This window comes from Ylistrum balloti, unplaced genomic scaffold, assembly GCF_031769215.1.
Source record: "Ylistrum balloti isolate Yb309-2 unplaced genomic scaffold, AGI_CSIRO_Ybal_v1 Utg370646, whole genome shotgun sequence".
NCBI lineage: Eukaryota > Metazoa > Mollusca > Bivalvia > Pectinida > Pectinidae > Ylistrum > Ylistrum balloti.
In genome coordinates this window covers 274,498-289,538 of record NW_026782393.1, presented here as the reverse complement: position 1 = coordinate 289,538, position 15,041 = coordinate 274,498, and the positions used below count along the sequence as shown (strand labels likewise).

Here is a 15,041-nt window from a genome sequence, read left to right as displayed (position 1 = left end):
TGTTAAATTCATAATATATGACCATGGTTATTTTTATTGTATTAAGGTGTACATGTGGGAATTGCTATCCTATGTCCACGATGACAGAATCTGTTTGCTGCAAAGAAATCAACCAAGTTAACGACATCAGGAGAGAGGTCCCAAACGTTAATTGTGTCATCGACCATCCAGGTTTTGAACCAGTCTGTCTCAATGTCCATGTATTGAGGGCCGCATACTTTGCATATAGACAGCAGTATGGGGAAGAAATGGAAGACACTCCAGAGTAAGTATTTGTTTACAGGAATGTTTACAAAGTCTTTACTGTCCCAAACAAACACTTTTACAAAATTCAAGTCAGATAAGTTTCATTAAATAATTGTGATTTAGAATCTCTACAAGGAATTCAAAGATCTGATTTTTTGCAGGAAAAAACAACTTGAAAGCTTTTACAAATTTTAATTGCCCAGCATAAAATTTCATTTTGTAAATGATATATATTCGTGTAAAATTGGATTTCTTGCGCTGTGGTGTTATTTAAAATTCCTACATTATTTTACAGCCGACGTAGGTATGTTGCTGGTCAGGTGGTGCTTTGGTTATTTGGGCAGGAAAGTGAGGGTTCTAATTCCATCCTGTGTTGTCAGCAAAGTACGGAGCAACTTCCCAGCTGAAGATGATGAATATACTGGCTTCCAGCATGCAGCATGAAAATTCTTGGGATAAATGACAAAAGTCTCTGTGATATTTTGTATATTTATTTAAAATCGTAATAAATATTTTTTGTATTCTTTTGCTGTTCTATGTAATATTTTCTTTTTACAACAAAATTCAACAGGCAAAAAATTCAAATAACAAATGTAAGCGACATAGATATGTGGATTTCAGAAAAAAATTAGCATCATAAATCAAAGTGGTACGTTTGTACCGGCAGGGTAAGTATTCACTTCAAAAGTTCATAGAAAATCTTGAATGCATTCCTGCTATGGCATCCGACATATCTGGGTGAAGAAAGTCATGACACAACGGTGGAGGAACTGTGGGTGGAATAGGAATTCGTTGCTTTGCTAGTGAAGATCTTTCTGCCATGCTCATGACAACTTCTGTAAGATTTTCCACGTAATCTGAAAGAAAAAATGCAAGTTTCATGATTCATATTTTAACTGTACATTCGATTTCTACATTTACAGAAAAGTTACAATTACCTAAAAACATTCAAATGACACATTCTGTTGATTAAGTGTGCGCTTAAATGTCTGGCAGGTCACGATAGGCAGCTTAAGATAATATACTGAAACTTATATACGAGAAGCAAATGTATTAATACTAATAATTCAAATTCTATACATAAAACTTACCAAAGGTGCTATGAACTTTGACTTTCCTGACGATATGTTCTCCTTTTTTATATTTGGGAAATTCCAAGCGGTAACGCAACACACCGTCTTTATCGACTGCTTGTAATTTGGAGCGGTTTTCATTAAAGTGAAGGGCTGCTAACTGCAACCTGTAGTGAAATATAATGGAAAAGATATAAGTTGATTATATGTTCCATTGCATCGCATTTACTGTGTAAATTAAACTTCATGCAGTATAGGTAAGTCATGGTATACATCAAATGTCATTAACATACTCCAAATTCAAAGCCAAGTTATACTTCCAACGTGAATCTTTACCAAGAGCTGTGTAAAAAATGCGAGTTGTAGGCATTGAATCTAGCACAAAGTATAAGTGTAAATAATCTACAAAGTTAGATGATCATAGCTTAATTGTGGAAAAAGTAATACTAGGAATTTTAACACAAAAAGGCTAATATACCAAGTCTATATTCCCTTAAAAACTAAGGAGCTCACAAATCTTAAATTTCATGGTATTTGGAAATCTCTTTATAATTGGATCCTTTCTTCTCTGACACACACACATACATATCAATATACATGTATCACTTACATACCTACATATCATCCCATGGTATGAAAACCCAATCATTTTTGGTGCAAAATGATTTATAACAGAATGGTATGCCTCTATGCTGGAAGTCTGTTGTCCTGTGGACAACATAGGAATGTCTTTCTTCATCTGGTTGGAGAGAATGACATCATCTAGTCTTTCACTAACCTTGGTTGCTGTAAAGAGAGTTCAAGAATTATAACAGGAAATAACTAGTTACTTTTCACTTTGTTGATTTTCATTTCAAAATTATGATTAATTAATGGACTGAAATTTTCAATAATTAATGTTTCTTCTATGGTCATGGTTTATTTTCACAAAACATGTCCATAGAATTTGTGTCCATTATTCGTTTGACCCAACACATTTTCCCTACCATTGTTATGCAAGTTGAAGTTAATTTCTGAAATAACTGGTATTGTCAAATACCTGGTTTAATCCATTTCTTCTGCCTTTCTCTACCGGACAGGTCACCATGACAACACTTCTCAAACAGAGATCCATGACCTTCATGTATGTTTTGTACATGGTTTGCTACACTCTGCCACTTTTCCATCATTAGGGAAGGATCTGCAGACGGAGTTGATGCAGCTACCCAATAAAGGTGGTTGCTGATACTCTTTATCCAAGGTGTTAAGGCATCACAATCTTTATCCTTGGATATTGCTGTCAGTTTTTTCTTTAATCCTAGTAATAAAAAAACATGTCAAAATTAGTGAGAAATATTCAACTATCAAACCATTATGCAGTTGTCTACAGTCAAACCTGCTTTGGAGCATATCTTTGTATGATGGATAGATTGATTAAACCCACCCGGTGCAGTTTGCAATGTAGCTGACCTCTATACTAAGGACAACTGTCTATAAAGGACAGTTTTCCTCTAAACCTGGGTCTTCATAAACAATTTTAACTATCTAAAAATGACTTACATATCAAACTTAAATTACACTTAGAATACGAGTACTTCAACAACCAAGAGTGTTATATGAAATACATATGAAAAGCATTTTTTGTTGAAAACTTACCCTTTGCTACATGCCAGATATCTACACAGTGTTTTGTTTTAGGCATATTTTCCCTGACCCATTTCAAAATTTGTACATGACGATCTGTAACAATCTTCTGTATAGTAATTCCAGCATCATTGAAGGTCTTCACACTTCTGATCAACCCTTCTTTTTCCATGTGGTAGCTACTTTTGACTTCGTTACTCTAAAAATAGAATGTGTGAAATTGATAAATGAATTGAATGTAAAGGCAAGGGATTTATTTGATTTTTTTCCCAACACTTCCAAAAGGATTCACCTGTGAAAAGACAAGGCTGTCTTACAGCCACTAGGGAAAAGGCAGTTTAAACATGCTATGATGTCACAAAAGCTGCCAAATGACATCACAATTTCATTCACAAAAAAATTTATTATACCAACACTGAAACAAGGTTTTCAGCATCATGAGTGTGTGAGAAAAAATCAATTGTAGGGTTGAAAAGTGAACAAAAAATCTCAACCATCAGGTGGAGATTTTTCTGTCTACGTTACACTCCCATGATGGAATCCTATGATAATAGTACAAAACAAATCACAGATTTTCTAGTAACATGTATGGACAGATTTACTTCACATTTGCAAGTTCACATGGCCTCTGTTTGCCCATTGCAGGCCCCCAAGGGGCCATTTCTGACCCATTTTTTCCATATGGGAAAACAAAACATGATCACAATAGAACAAGAGCTTTCAGCTGACAGGTGAACTAAAAACAATTACCTGAACCAATTGCACGTCGACTACTCTGGATTCATCTAAATCCATCATCGTGTAACTGCCATACTTTGCAGAGTGGCCTGGGGTATCTGCACGTCCATCTCCTCCCAATACAATTTCCCTATTTTCTTGAATCACACTGTCCAAATAGCACTGCTGATGGTCATTCCAAACTTGCAATATGGCTGGCTGAAGAAAATACCTCTGATGTTGCAAAAATGTATCGCAAGATATTGTGGCCATGTTCATAAAGTTGAACATCCGCAGTGATTTGCTTGGAAGCGACCCAGAAAACAGAATTGCACATGAAAGCAGTAAGTTTCCAGCTGGTATTGACCCGATCATTGGTTGGCTCTTCCAAACATTGGTATAGGAACAAAAACCACAGTCCTGTAGAATTTTCACTGCTGTACCGCGCAGCTGTTGAATATGTCCAAATGTTGGGCTGGAGCATCTTGGGCATGCTGAAAATAATTTTAGGAGTTCTGATTCGTAAACCAAAAATTTTCTGTCTCTTCCATCATCCCTGAAAAAAATCATTTTACTTTAAATTATTGGTTTGGGCAGTGTATTTTGTCATAATTTGCCAGGCCAACGAAAGGCACTTGCACTGAGTAATAATTTAGCCTTAGTAATAACACAAGAGATCCAAAAAGTGGTGGTGGGATAAAGAAAGTGATATAGATGAAGATGTACAAGTACCATTATGTGGTAAAATGTTACTAATTATGACCCACAAACCTTTTTAACACAGAGGTCTAGTGACCTTTAATAACAATCATTTAACTTTACAATTGATCATAACAAAAAATCACCTTTCATCATCTATGTTGCTATCAGAGTCAACATCTTCATCTGCTTCACTCTGAAATGACGCATTAAATGAACTGTCAAGCAAGTCTTCTTGGGGACTATGGTCATCCATATCTCCATTGTCCTCCTCTGTGCCATCATGATCAAAAGTAAGATTGTGGTCCTCGCACATGTTGGTGTTTGACGTTTGTTCTGGTTTTATAATATCACACTGGATGGCCACAGACTTGCATTCATTTGATGTCGTCTGACATACTACAATAAAGAAAAATGATAAAAGTGGTGTAACACACTAAGAGAATGAAAACACTTTTTTTCTGAGCTCAGAATATGATAACTTTCTCCTATTCAACACCTTTACAGCAACGTAACATTGGGCTGCACCTGTTCCTTTGGAGCAGAGAGTAGTAGTAAAGTGTAACTATTTAACAATCCGCCATCCATAATGCAGATACCAGAATTAAAAAAACTCAGAAGAAAAAGGTTGTACCAGTTTACAAAAGCACTGGAAACAAGGTCATAATACTAACATCAGGATTCAAGATGGGTGTATTACTAACGAAACTCGGAAGTGTACTGGAAAACAAATTCATTAAAAATTGCAAAAAATTGTAGGGGGGACTCCATCAAACACCCTACACAAATCATTTGTTTTGTGAACAAGATATTATAATTGCAATTTTAACTCAGAGGATTGAGTGTATATTTATCTTCCTTTTCGCAAATCAAACAGAACTGTCTTCATTACAATATGATGAACTATTTATACATCTGCATAAATTTAACTACACCCAATATCAATTTCTGATGCATAATTTTGATTAATCACTGTACCTTGGTTATGAGTTTTAAAACTTGTTTGTATTTTCTTTGACCTTCTTGCTGGCTTCTTCAAACCTACTTGGCAACCATAGGTTCTTGTTAAAGCTGTTGTTGATCCTGATGGTGTCTAAAAAAACGTTAAAATACACAAACTTCAATAAAACACATGAAAACCCTGTTACATAAGTATCCCTTCTGCCCCATGCCTCTCTGTTATCTGCCTATATCAGACTCCGTAATATCAAGAAAAAAATACTAGTTTTTTAACTTTTAAGAAAACAAGCTTATTTTTAATCTAGGTATAAGACTGTTATAATAAAGCACTTTTCAAATACTTCTTTATGAACTCTGATCTGGTATCAATATCAAAATATATCCAACAAAGCTGAATCTGGTTCTAACTTCTACGGAATGGATGCTAAAAACTAGGACATAGTTACAAACTCTATTAATACCATTTAGATTCTATATACTAAAATAAATTGTCAGATGTTTCCTTTCCATGAACTAATTGCACTTTGAATTGTTTATCCTCAAATTCTTACATGTGGTGTTGAGTTATCACTCTCCATACCGCACACCATGGTATTATTCGAACCGTTGTCAACATCATGGTCAATCTCCATCAGTTCTGTTGCTTGGAAATGCTGTGACAGTATCTGGAGGGGAAAACAAATGATCAAAATCAAAATAATAATGACTTTTAAAATTTCATATCATAATTCAAATTTGAGACAAAAAGGTGTGACTGGTATATACTAGCTGATACTGGTATAATACCTTCACTTTAAATGTACATGCTGTATATTTGATTCTCTTCCCAGTATAGAAAGTTTGGGCACCATTATACATATGTGCAATGAAACATTGACTAGAATTCTAGTTGTCTGAATGTTTAACAAAATTATGAAAATACCAATACGCACGTCATTACTAAATTGTACATACCCTAGCATTTTCTCTCTTAGTAAAAGCCATTCTTTGTCTCTTTGGCGGTGGTGGCGTGTCTGTAATATTAGACATCGAGCTTGGTTCTGAAGCGTGTATAGATGGAACAGCATCTGGAAGCAGGTCCTTTCTTCGGACTGACTGGCCTAAACTTTCCATGATCTTATACTTCGCCGGGTAACAGGACATGTCGAAATGTTTCGAACAAATTACAGAATGTTTGGTGGCTCCGGTCCAGTTCTTCCTTTTCGTTGTTACAAATGAAGTCCACTTTCTACAAATATCATTATTCTTCAATGGAAAGAAATGAAGGGAAACTCCATCTTTACTGGTGTTGCTGCAACCGAAAACAACACATCTTTTTCCTGAACGTCCGGCAGTCGGCGACGGGTCACCCATGGTCACAATAATTGACAGAAAAATCCACGAACGCTCACAAATATTTGAAACCTAAGTAAAACATTCCACAGATGATGACACTACTGTTACTTTACCATCAATTATAGTATAAATTAGTCGAATAACATTCAAGTAGGCCAAAAAAAACGAAACGATATAACCTGGCTTCTGCTGGAAAACTAATGGCTGCCGGAGTGGGACAGAACGCGCGCTTCCACTTGTGAAGTCACTACTGAAGAGCTATGTTACAGTGCCGTTCGATGATCTCGTTCAGGTGTGTTTTTAGCGTTTTCGACAATAACTTTGGAACGCGTGGATCGTTTTCGGCGATTTTTGCGGTAAATGAACGAGCAAAGGCTATTTGATTTAATGACACATATATGACAAAGCATTCAGGTTCCTCTTTAAAGTTTAATAAATTCAAAAAAGGAAAGGGGTTATGGAAATTCAATAACTCACTCTTAAATGATTTGGAATACCTGAAACTGGTTAAGACCTGTATTGAAGATATGAAAGTCAGATACTGTTTACCTGTTTATAATTTAGATTCTATCTTAACAATGTCAGATTCAGATTTACACTTTAGTATTGATGATCAGTTGTTTTTAGAAGTCTTATTGATGGAAATTAGGGGAAAAACAATTTCTTACTCAAGTTATTTGAAAAAAACGCAGAATATTAGAGAAGAAAGTCTAAAGAAGTCTATAGAGGAATTAGAAAATAGTGAAAACATGGACATAGTTGAACTGATGAATAAGAAAAAAGAACTAGAGATAATTAGGTTACATAAAATACAAGGAAATATTATCAGATCAAGGGCGAAATGGGTAGAGGAAGGGGAGAAATCCACATCATATTTTTTTGGCCTAGAAAACAGAAATTATACTTCAAAAATAATTCCCAAAGTTCAGAAAGATGAGGTGTTAATTACAGATCAGTGTGCAATTCTAACTGAAGTTCATGATTTTTATGAGAAATTATATGGTGTCTCAGATAATATATCTGATGTTAATCTGGAAGATTTTATGAATGATTTTAATGTTCCAAAATTAGACAATATAGAATCAGAATCACTAGAAGGTAATATTACACTTGAAGAAGCAGGTAAAACACTTAGTAAAATGAAGAATAACAAGAGTCCTGGTTCTGATGGCTTCACTACAGAATTTTTTAAATGCTTCTGGAAACAACTAGGTACTTTTATTGTTAGGTCACTAAATTTTGGATACTCAGTTAATGAACTTTCTATCACACAAAGACAAGGAATTATCACTTGTATACCTAAGGGAGACAAACCGAGACACTTTTTAAAAAACTGGCGCCCCATTTCACTTTTGAATATTGTTTATAAAATTGCATCGGGGGTTATAGCAAATAGAATAAAATCTGTTCTAGGTAAACTTATTGAAAATGACCAAACAGGATTTCTATCTGGGCGCTATATCGGTGAAAACACTAGACTTATCTACGATATAATGAACTTTACTGAGGAAAATAATATACCTGGAATGCTCCTAATAGTTGACTTTGAAAAAGCCTTTGATTCAGTGGCATGGGAATTTATAGATAAAACGCTTAACTTTTTTGGCTTCGGGGAGGGTATTAGGAAGTGGGTGAAAACTTTTCATAGAAATGTTAGTTCAGCAGTGAATCAAGGGGGGAACTTGTCAAATTTCTTCACTATCAAGCGTGGTTGCCGACAGGGCGATCCAATCGCACCCTATATCTTTATATTATGCACTGAAATCTTAGCTATTAGAATAAGAAATAACAAAAACATAAGAGGTATAAATGTATGCAACTTCCCCATTCTTCTCTCACAGTATGCCGATGATACATCCCTAATACTTGACGGGTCTGAAAAATCTTTGGGTGAATCTATTGTTGAGCTGAATTTATTTGCAAGTGTCTCTGGATTAAGAATTAATACAAGCAAAACACAGGTAATATGGATAGGCAATAAAAAATTTAGTACAGATATTTTTTTTCCGGAATTAAATCTACAGTGGGGGAGAGAGAAATTTACTTTATTAGGTATTGATTTTAGTGTAAATCTGCACGAAATGCCTAAAATGAATTTTGACAAAAAACTAATTAAACTAAAATCTTTGATCAAGGCTTGGAGTAGAAGAATATTGACACCTATAGGAAAGATACAAATCATAAAGTTACTTTTAATTTCTCAATTTAATCATTTATTTATTGCTCTTCCTAATCCAAATACTACTTTCATTAATTCACTAAATACAATCCTTTTCAATTTCTTGTGGGGTGGGAAAACTGATAAGGTGAAAAGAAATATCATCACCAAGAATTTTTCTGAAGGTGGTTTAAAGATGATTAACATTCAAGCCTTTATTAGCGCACTGAAATTAGGTTGGCTCCGGAGATTTTTAAGTCCATCTACGAGCAAGTGGAAAATTTTATTTTCTAGATTGTTAAATAATGACATAGCTATGAATTGTGGAAGTGATTATTTTAAGATTTGTAAAGAAAAATGTAAAAATAAGTTTTGGTGTGATGTTTTTAAGGCATGGGAGCAATTATTGATATTGAAGTCTAAAGAGAAAGGTAGACAGCAGTCTCCTCTTAAAACTCCTCTATGGTATAATCCACAGCTGACTATTGGTGGGAAATCTGTTTTTTATAAAGATTGGTTCACTAAGGGAATAAGGGTGGTAAATGATATGATTAAAGATAAAAGTACAATTACTTTTTATTCTTTTAATGAATTTATTGAGAAATATGGGTTAAAAACAAACTTTCTTAGATTTCAAGGGCTGTTGAACTCTATTCGGAATAATATTGACTTGCAGAGAATTTTAGACTCTGATTTCTGTTTGCCATTTATCCCTTGTAGCATAGAACCTTTCTTCTCTAAATTAAAAGGCACTAAAGATTTGTATCAATGTTTTGTGGAAAACAATGAAATTCCCACTGGAAGGAAAAAGTGGGCCAAACAATTCGATTTTGAAGATCATATCTGGGCTAATATCTTTACCTTACCTTTTAAAATAACAAATAATTCTAACTTCCAGTGGTTTCAGTACAGAATTTTGCATTATATTTTAACAACAAACTCTATTCTCTATAAAGCAGGCATAGTTGACAGTCCATTCTGTACCTTCTGTAAATCTGAAACAGAAACTATCAATCATATCTTCTGGGAATGTGAAATGGTTCAAAACTTTCTGCAAAGCTTTGAAATTCTTCTAGAGGCACTACTTATCCCCTTTACTCTCAACAAAGAGTCCATTTTGTTTGGCTTCTTTTCTGCGAGAAATGTGTATAGTAAAATCGACAATGAGATTAATATAATCATTAAGCAATATATCTATAAAATTAGATGCTTGAACAGTAAGTTGAACATAAATGCCCTTGTAAATCTAATAAAGGATCATCATAATATTAAAAAGTATATTGCTACTGGTAAGGGAGACCACTCTCTTGAACTTTTTAAGAATGAATGGAAGAAATGGGAAAAAATTCTTACTCTATAAATAATTCTTCTGTGTTTTTGATGATAGTTTTTTATTTTTTCTAAAACCTTTCCCCAATACCCTTGACAGTTTCATTATGAACGTTTCTTTAAGAAATATTGAATCTGCATCTTTCCTTGAGATTTTGAAAATTACCCCAAGATAAATTATCTTGTTCCCCGTTTTTTACTCGTCAGTTTCTACTTTTTATTTCGCTTTCTATATCTTTATCTTTGTCTTTCCTTTTATTGACTTTTATCCTGTCTGTCTCTCTCTTTCCCTCTCTCTTTATTTACTTATTTATTTATTTGTTTACCCTCTCTTTTTCTTTTCAAAAAAAAAAAAAAAAATAGGACACACACAATGAAAATGAAGAATATGCTGATGGTGTAAGGCTTGGATGAATGACAATATTAGGTGTGTATGATGATGATGGATTATGAATGATGATAGTGATGAGGTGTAAAGTATGTATGTATGATGATGGTGGTGTTGAGTGGAAATGATGATGATGATGATGATGATGATGATGATGATGATGATGATGATGATTGATGATGATGATGATGATGATGATGATGATGGACGATCACATGATGATGATGATGATGATGATGATGATGATGATGACGATGACATGATGATGAAGATGAATCATCAGATGATGATGATGATGATGATGGATGATCACATGATGATGATGATGATGATGATGATGATGATGATGATGATGATGATGATGATGATGATGATGATGATGATGATGATGATGATGATGATGATGATGATGATGGACGATCACATGATGATGATGATGATGATGATGATGATGATGATGATGATGATGAATTATCATGTATCATGATGATGATGATGATGATGATGATGATGATGATGATGATGATGATGATGGACGATCACATGATGATGATGATGATGATGATGATGATGATGATGATGATGATGATGGATGATCACATGATGATGATGATGATGATGATGATGATGATGATGATGATGATGATGATGATGATGATGATGATGATGATGATGATGATGATGATGATGATGACATGATGATGATGATGATGATGATGATGATGATGATGATGATGATGATGATGGACGATCACATGATGATGATGATGATGATGATGATGATGATGATGATGATGATTATGATAAGATCACATGATGATGATGATGCTGATGATGATGATGATGATGATGATGATGATGATTATATGAGCTTAAGTGTGATCGAGAGTGATGAGAATGCTGATGATGACGTGTGTTTTTCTCAAATAGGTGATGATGAGTGATAATCAAATCCATCTGATATATTGTTATGTTTGTTCTTTGATTGTGTTGTGCTCTTGAAAAATAAAACAATTACAAAAAAAAAAAAAATCATTTATGATACTTATGATACTGTAACGTGCACCGTTCTGGTAGCGTGCGTGCACGCCGGGCTCTCAATTTATACGGAGCTACCTGCTCCAGAGGCGATCGGGATACCTCGGCTACCTGGCCGAACAGTTGAACAAAATAACACAAACAATATTTCAATCTACATTACAATAGGATGGACAGTACCCCTGTCCTCCCTTCACCGTCGCCTGGACGTAGATCACACCACAAGGCTACAACACACCGTAACACTCAACAGCCTGCCAGCACCACGACACCGTCACTACTACAGGCACGTCGCCGAGCTGACCACCGTCGCCTGCCAGTGTCCTGCTGTTACCAAGTACTAAGTAAGGTGTCAGTTTTTGTATCAGCAGTCAGGCGTACCAGAGCCCTTATTCTTCTGGTCATAGAGTTTATGAGAGCGTTAATCCGTCTTATGGGGGTGTTGTCCCACTCTTCAATCAGAGCTCTGGTCAACTGCTCTCGAGTAGCAGGGGGTGGCTGGCGCTTTCGAACCTGTCTATCCAACTGGTCCCAAAGATGCTCGATCGGGGACAAATCAGGGCTATATGGCGGCCAATCTAGTGGTTGAATGTTATTGTTGGCCAGAAAGACAAATCCTTGCTACGTGGGGCCTAGCATTATCCTGCTGGAGGGTTAGATTATGCTGCTTTAAGAAAGGGATAACATGGGGTCGGAGGATCTCATTCTATAATTAGCTGCTGTTAAATTGCCATCAATAACAACCAATTGTAATTTTAACCCGTGTGAGATTCCTCCCCACACCATTAATGAACCGCCCCCAAACCTATCCCTCTCTACAACGCAAGCGTCCGTAAAACGTTCGCCACGACGTCGGTAGACACGTTGACGGCCGTCAGATCGATAAAGGCAGAATCGAGGCTCGTGCGCCTTTAGCCATGGAAGAATTTTGAAAATTTTCATTGAAGAAGTCTTTTTAGAATAGATCGAAAATGTATAAAGTTTACAAGGCCGGACAAAAAGGGATCGCAATAGGTCTCTCTGCCCCCTTGGGCGAGAGGCATGGAGTCCAAAAGCGAAAATCTATGAATTTCTTAAAAAATTCTTGTGTTCTACAGGAGGTTCAGGATTTTATCCAAGTTTCGTCTGAAGAATGCTAGGGTGAAGGGAAATCAGTTTTGTATAAACGATGGGTTTCGGCTTCCTGGTGCTAGAGAGGCGTGGCCAAACAGGGAAAATCTTTGAATTTCTTTAAAATCTATCTTGTTCTTTTCAGAAATGGCAGGAAATTGTCCAGATTTGATCTGAAACATGCTTGAGTAAAGGGAAAACAATTTTGTTTAAAGCATGGTTTTCGGCCCCCAGGGGCCAGAGGGGCGAAGCACAACTAGGAAAAACCTATCAGTTTTAGCTTACCTGGTCCAGGTGAGCTAAACATGCAAGTACAGTTAACTGTCATGACTTTTCATTATTGGGTCATTCTTGTTCATTTTTAAGTTATTAATAGAATATCTTAAACAACTTTACATTTCAAAATTTCAAATTTTGCCACCATACACTTTAGACAATCTATGCATGCTACTGTAACACAATTTTAAAATATATGTTGATTGAACTTGACTTACAAATGAAATGTTGTGAGGAGTAAGTATTTCAGGGTCTTTCTCAATGATCACATCATCTTAAGATGTCAAAAATGTCTTTAACTAATCCTAGGTCAAAGTCTCCCATTACCATTCATAACTAATCGATCATCACGACTACATATTTGTTTTGTTGACAAATTTTGATTGCATTTATAAATCAATTATTAAGATGTCGTTGCATTGTTAAGATTTAAAAATTGATCATTGTCATCTAGTAAAATAAAACCTAGTATTTTGAACAACAATAGATTGCTTTTTGAAAAAGAATTCATTTGTTTGTTGTGCTTTCATACCCCACCACGACGCACATTGTTATCACTTTGTCCATTCATCATCAGCTTTTGTACAAAATATACCGACACCGTCGTCAGCACAAAGGTTTTTTCGCGATAACTTGATTTCACTCTGGTCGATCAAGCTCAAACTACATACAACGCTTTCTTCCCAAAAGTGCTTGGTTGGGGTTGCTTTTCAGGTCCGTAGGTCAAAGATTAAGGTCACTTTTGCTATTAAAAGATTTTTTTTTTCTTAAATTAATTCAGTTCCCTTTGGTCAATCAACCTCAAACTTCATACAATGTTTTCTTACCATAAATGTTTGAGCTTGCCTTTCAGGGTCAAAGGTCAGGGTAGCTATCATAATATAGAACAAAAAAGTTGTTTTGCAATAATTTCAGATCCCTTATGTAGGTAAACCTCAAACTTCCTACGGTGCGTCCTTATCAAATGCTCTTGCTTGGGATTGCTTTTCAGGTCAAAAGGTCAAAGGTCAAGATCATTGTAGCTGTAAAAAAGAAAATTGGCTTTGTGTGTTTACTTGATTTTTCTTTGGAAAATTAGACCCAAACTTCATACAATGCCTCTTACCCAAAGTGACTTGTTTGAAATTGCTTTTCAGGTGGGTTGTACCTGTTCCTTTCGTATTTGGAGCAAAACAAATGATATAAATTGAATAAATACAATGAATATTTATGGCTATTCTTCCATAAATCCAGAAACCTCGCTGGGCAGGCGACACATCATCAGGACAGATTATATCTTTGAAGCCAATGATATTACTATCCCATAACTTAATAGCTTCGATAGACATCAAGAGATTAACTTATCTCTTTTCCCTAGCCTTAGGTAATCTGAAGCTGTATCCGTGGGGTGAGGCTCATCAGGGGAAATATTTCACTTCTAAAGAAATGTAAAGTTTTGCGCTAATATCCTGTTAAGCGATAGAGTCCCTCTGGGCCTCTTGTTTTATAAAACAACACCTAATCAACTTATTCGAAATTTCTCTTTAATCGATTATTGATCTTTTGTTGTGCCAACTATTATTCACACAGTGTACATAGTCATTTCAGCTCGAGTTCCCTTCGTTCGCAAATGAAATATTTCAACCTTACGCATGCGTCGTCGTACATTTTAAGTTTTTCTGATATAATCCAGCCACAGTCTGCTGGGGACCTTGGTTCATACTGAAAGTTTTCATCGTTGAATGCTACTGGTATTCCATCAACATCGGTACCATCCAACCACGTCCACGTGCCTTCTGAAGCTATATCAGACGCTCCGACGTGGTAAGTTACTTCTTCGATATTCAGATCTGAAAGTGAGTTTATTGAAATGAGTTGTAATTGAAAATTTCAAAGATACCAATACAAAATAACTTTATTACATTTTATGTATTTTGTTTACCAAAAATACATTTTTTTGTTTAGAAGCCGAATGTGATGTCACATCAACACGCTTTCGGACAAATCCATTATTCAACGACTCATATTTCTATGACTTCCGTGGTGTGGATATAACACCCGAAAGTAAACACACACAGACACCTGTACAAATACAGTACAGAAGTGTTGG

The 15,041-nt window shown here is 35.4% G+C and overlaps 1 protein-coding gene across 1 annotated transcript; it reads right to left on the bottom strand.

Annotated features, from left to right (window-relative positions):
• Positions 1 to 927: 927 nt before the first annotated feature.
• LOC132557213 (uncharacterized) lies at positions 928 to 6,461 on the bottom strand. The gene is made up of 10 exons (XM_060221709.1): positions 6,273 to 6,461; positions 5,870 to 5,983; positions 5,337 to 5,451; positions 4,505 to 4,757; positions 3,693 to 4,215; positions 2,955 to 3,141; positions 2,359 to 2,616; positions 1,934 to 2,105; positions 1,338 to 1,486; positions 928 to 1,103 (listed from the first exon to the last, which is right to left on the bottom strand). Exons 1-10 carry the CDS (start codon positions 6,459 to 6,461, stop codon positions 928 to 930), a joined length of 2,136 nt encoding a protein of 711 aa, XP_060077692.1.
• Between the last annotated feature and the right edge of the window lie 8,580 nt (positions 6,462 to 15,041).

What these genes read in the sequence shown, in the direction of transcription:
- LOC132557213 (XM_060221709.1), bottom strand. Translation starts at nt 6,461, where the DNA reads ATGTCCTGTTACCCGGCGAAGTATAAGATCATGGAAAGTTTAGGCCAG. An exon ending in TTTTAAAACTCATAACCAAG is followed by an intron (nt 4,758 to 5,336) that starts GTACAGTGATTA and finishes TCTTTATTGTAG; the next exon opens with TATGTCAGACGACATCAAAT. An exon ending in AGCAACATAGATGATGAAAG is followed by an intron (nt 4,216 to 4,504) that starts GTGATTTTTTGT and finishes GATTTTTTTCAG; the next exon opens with GGATGATGGAAGAGACAGAA.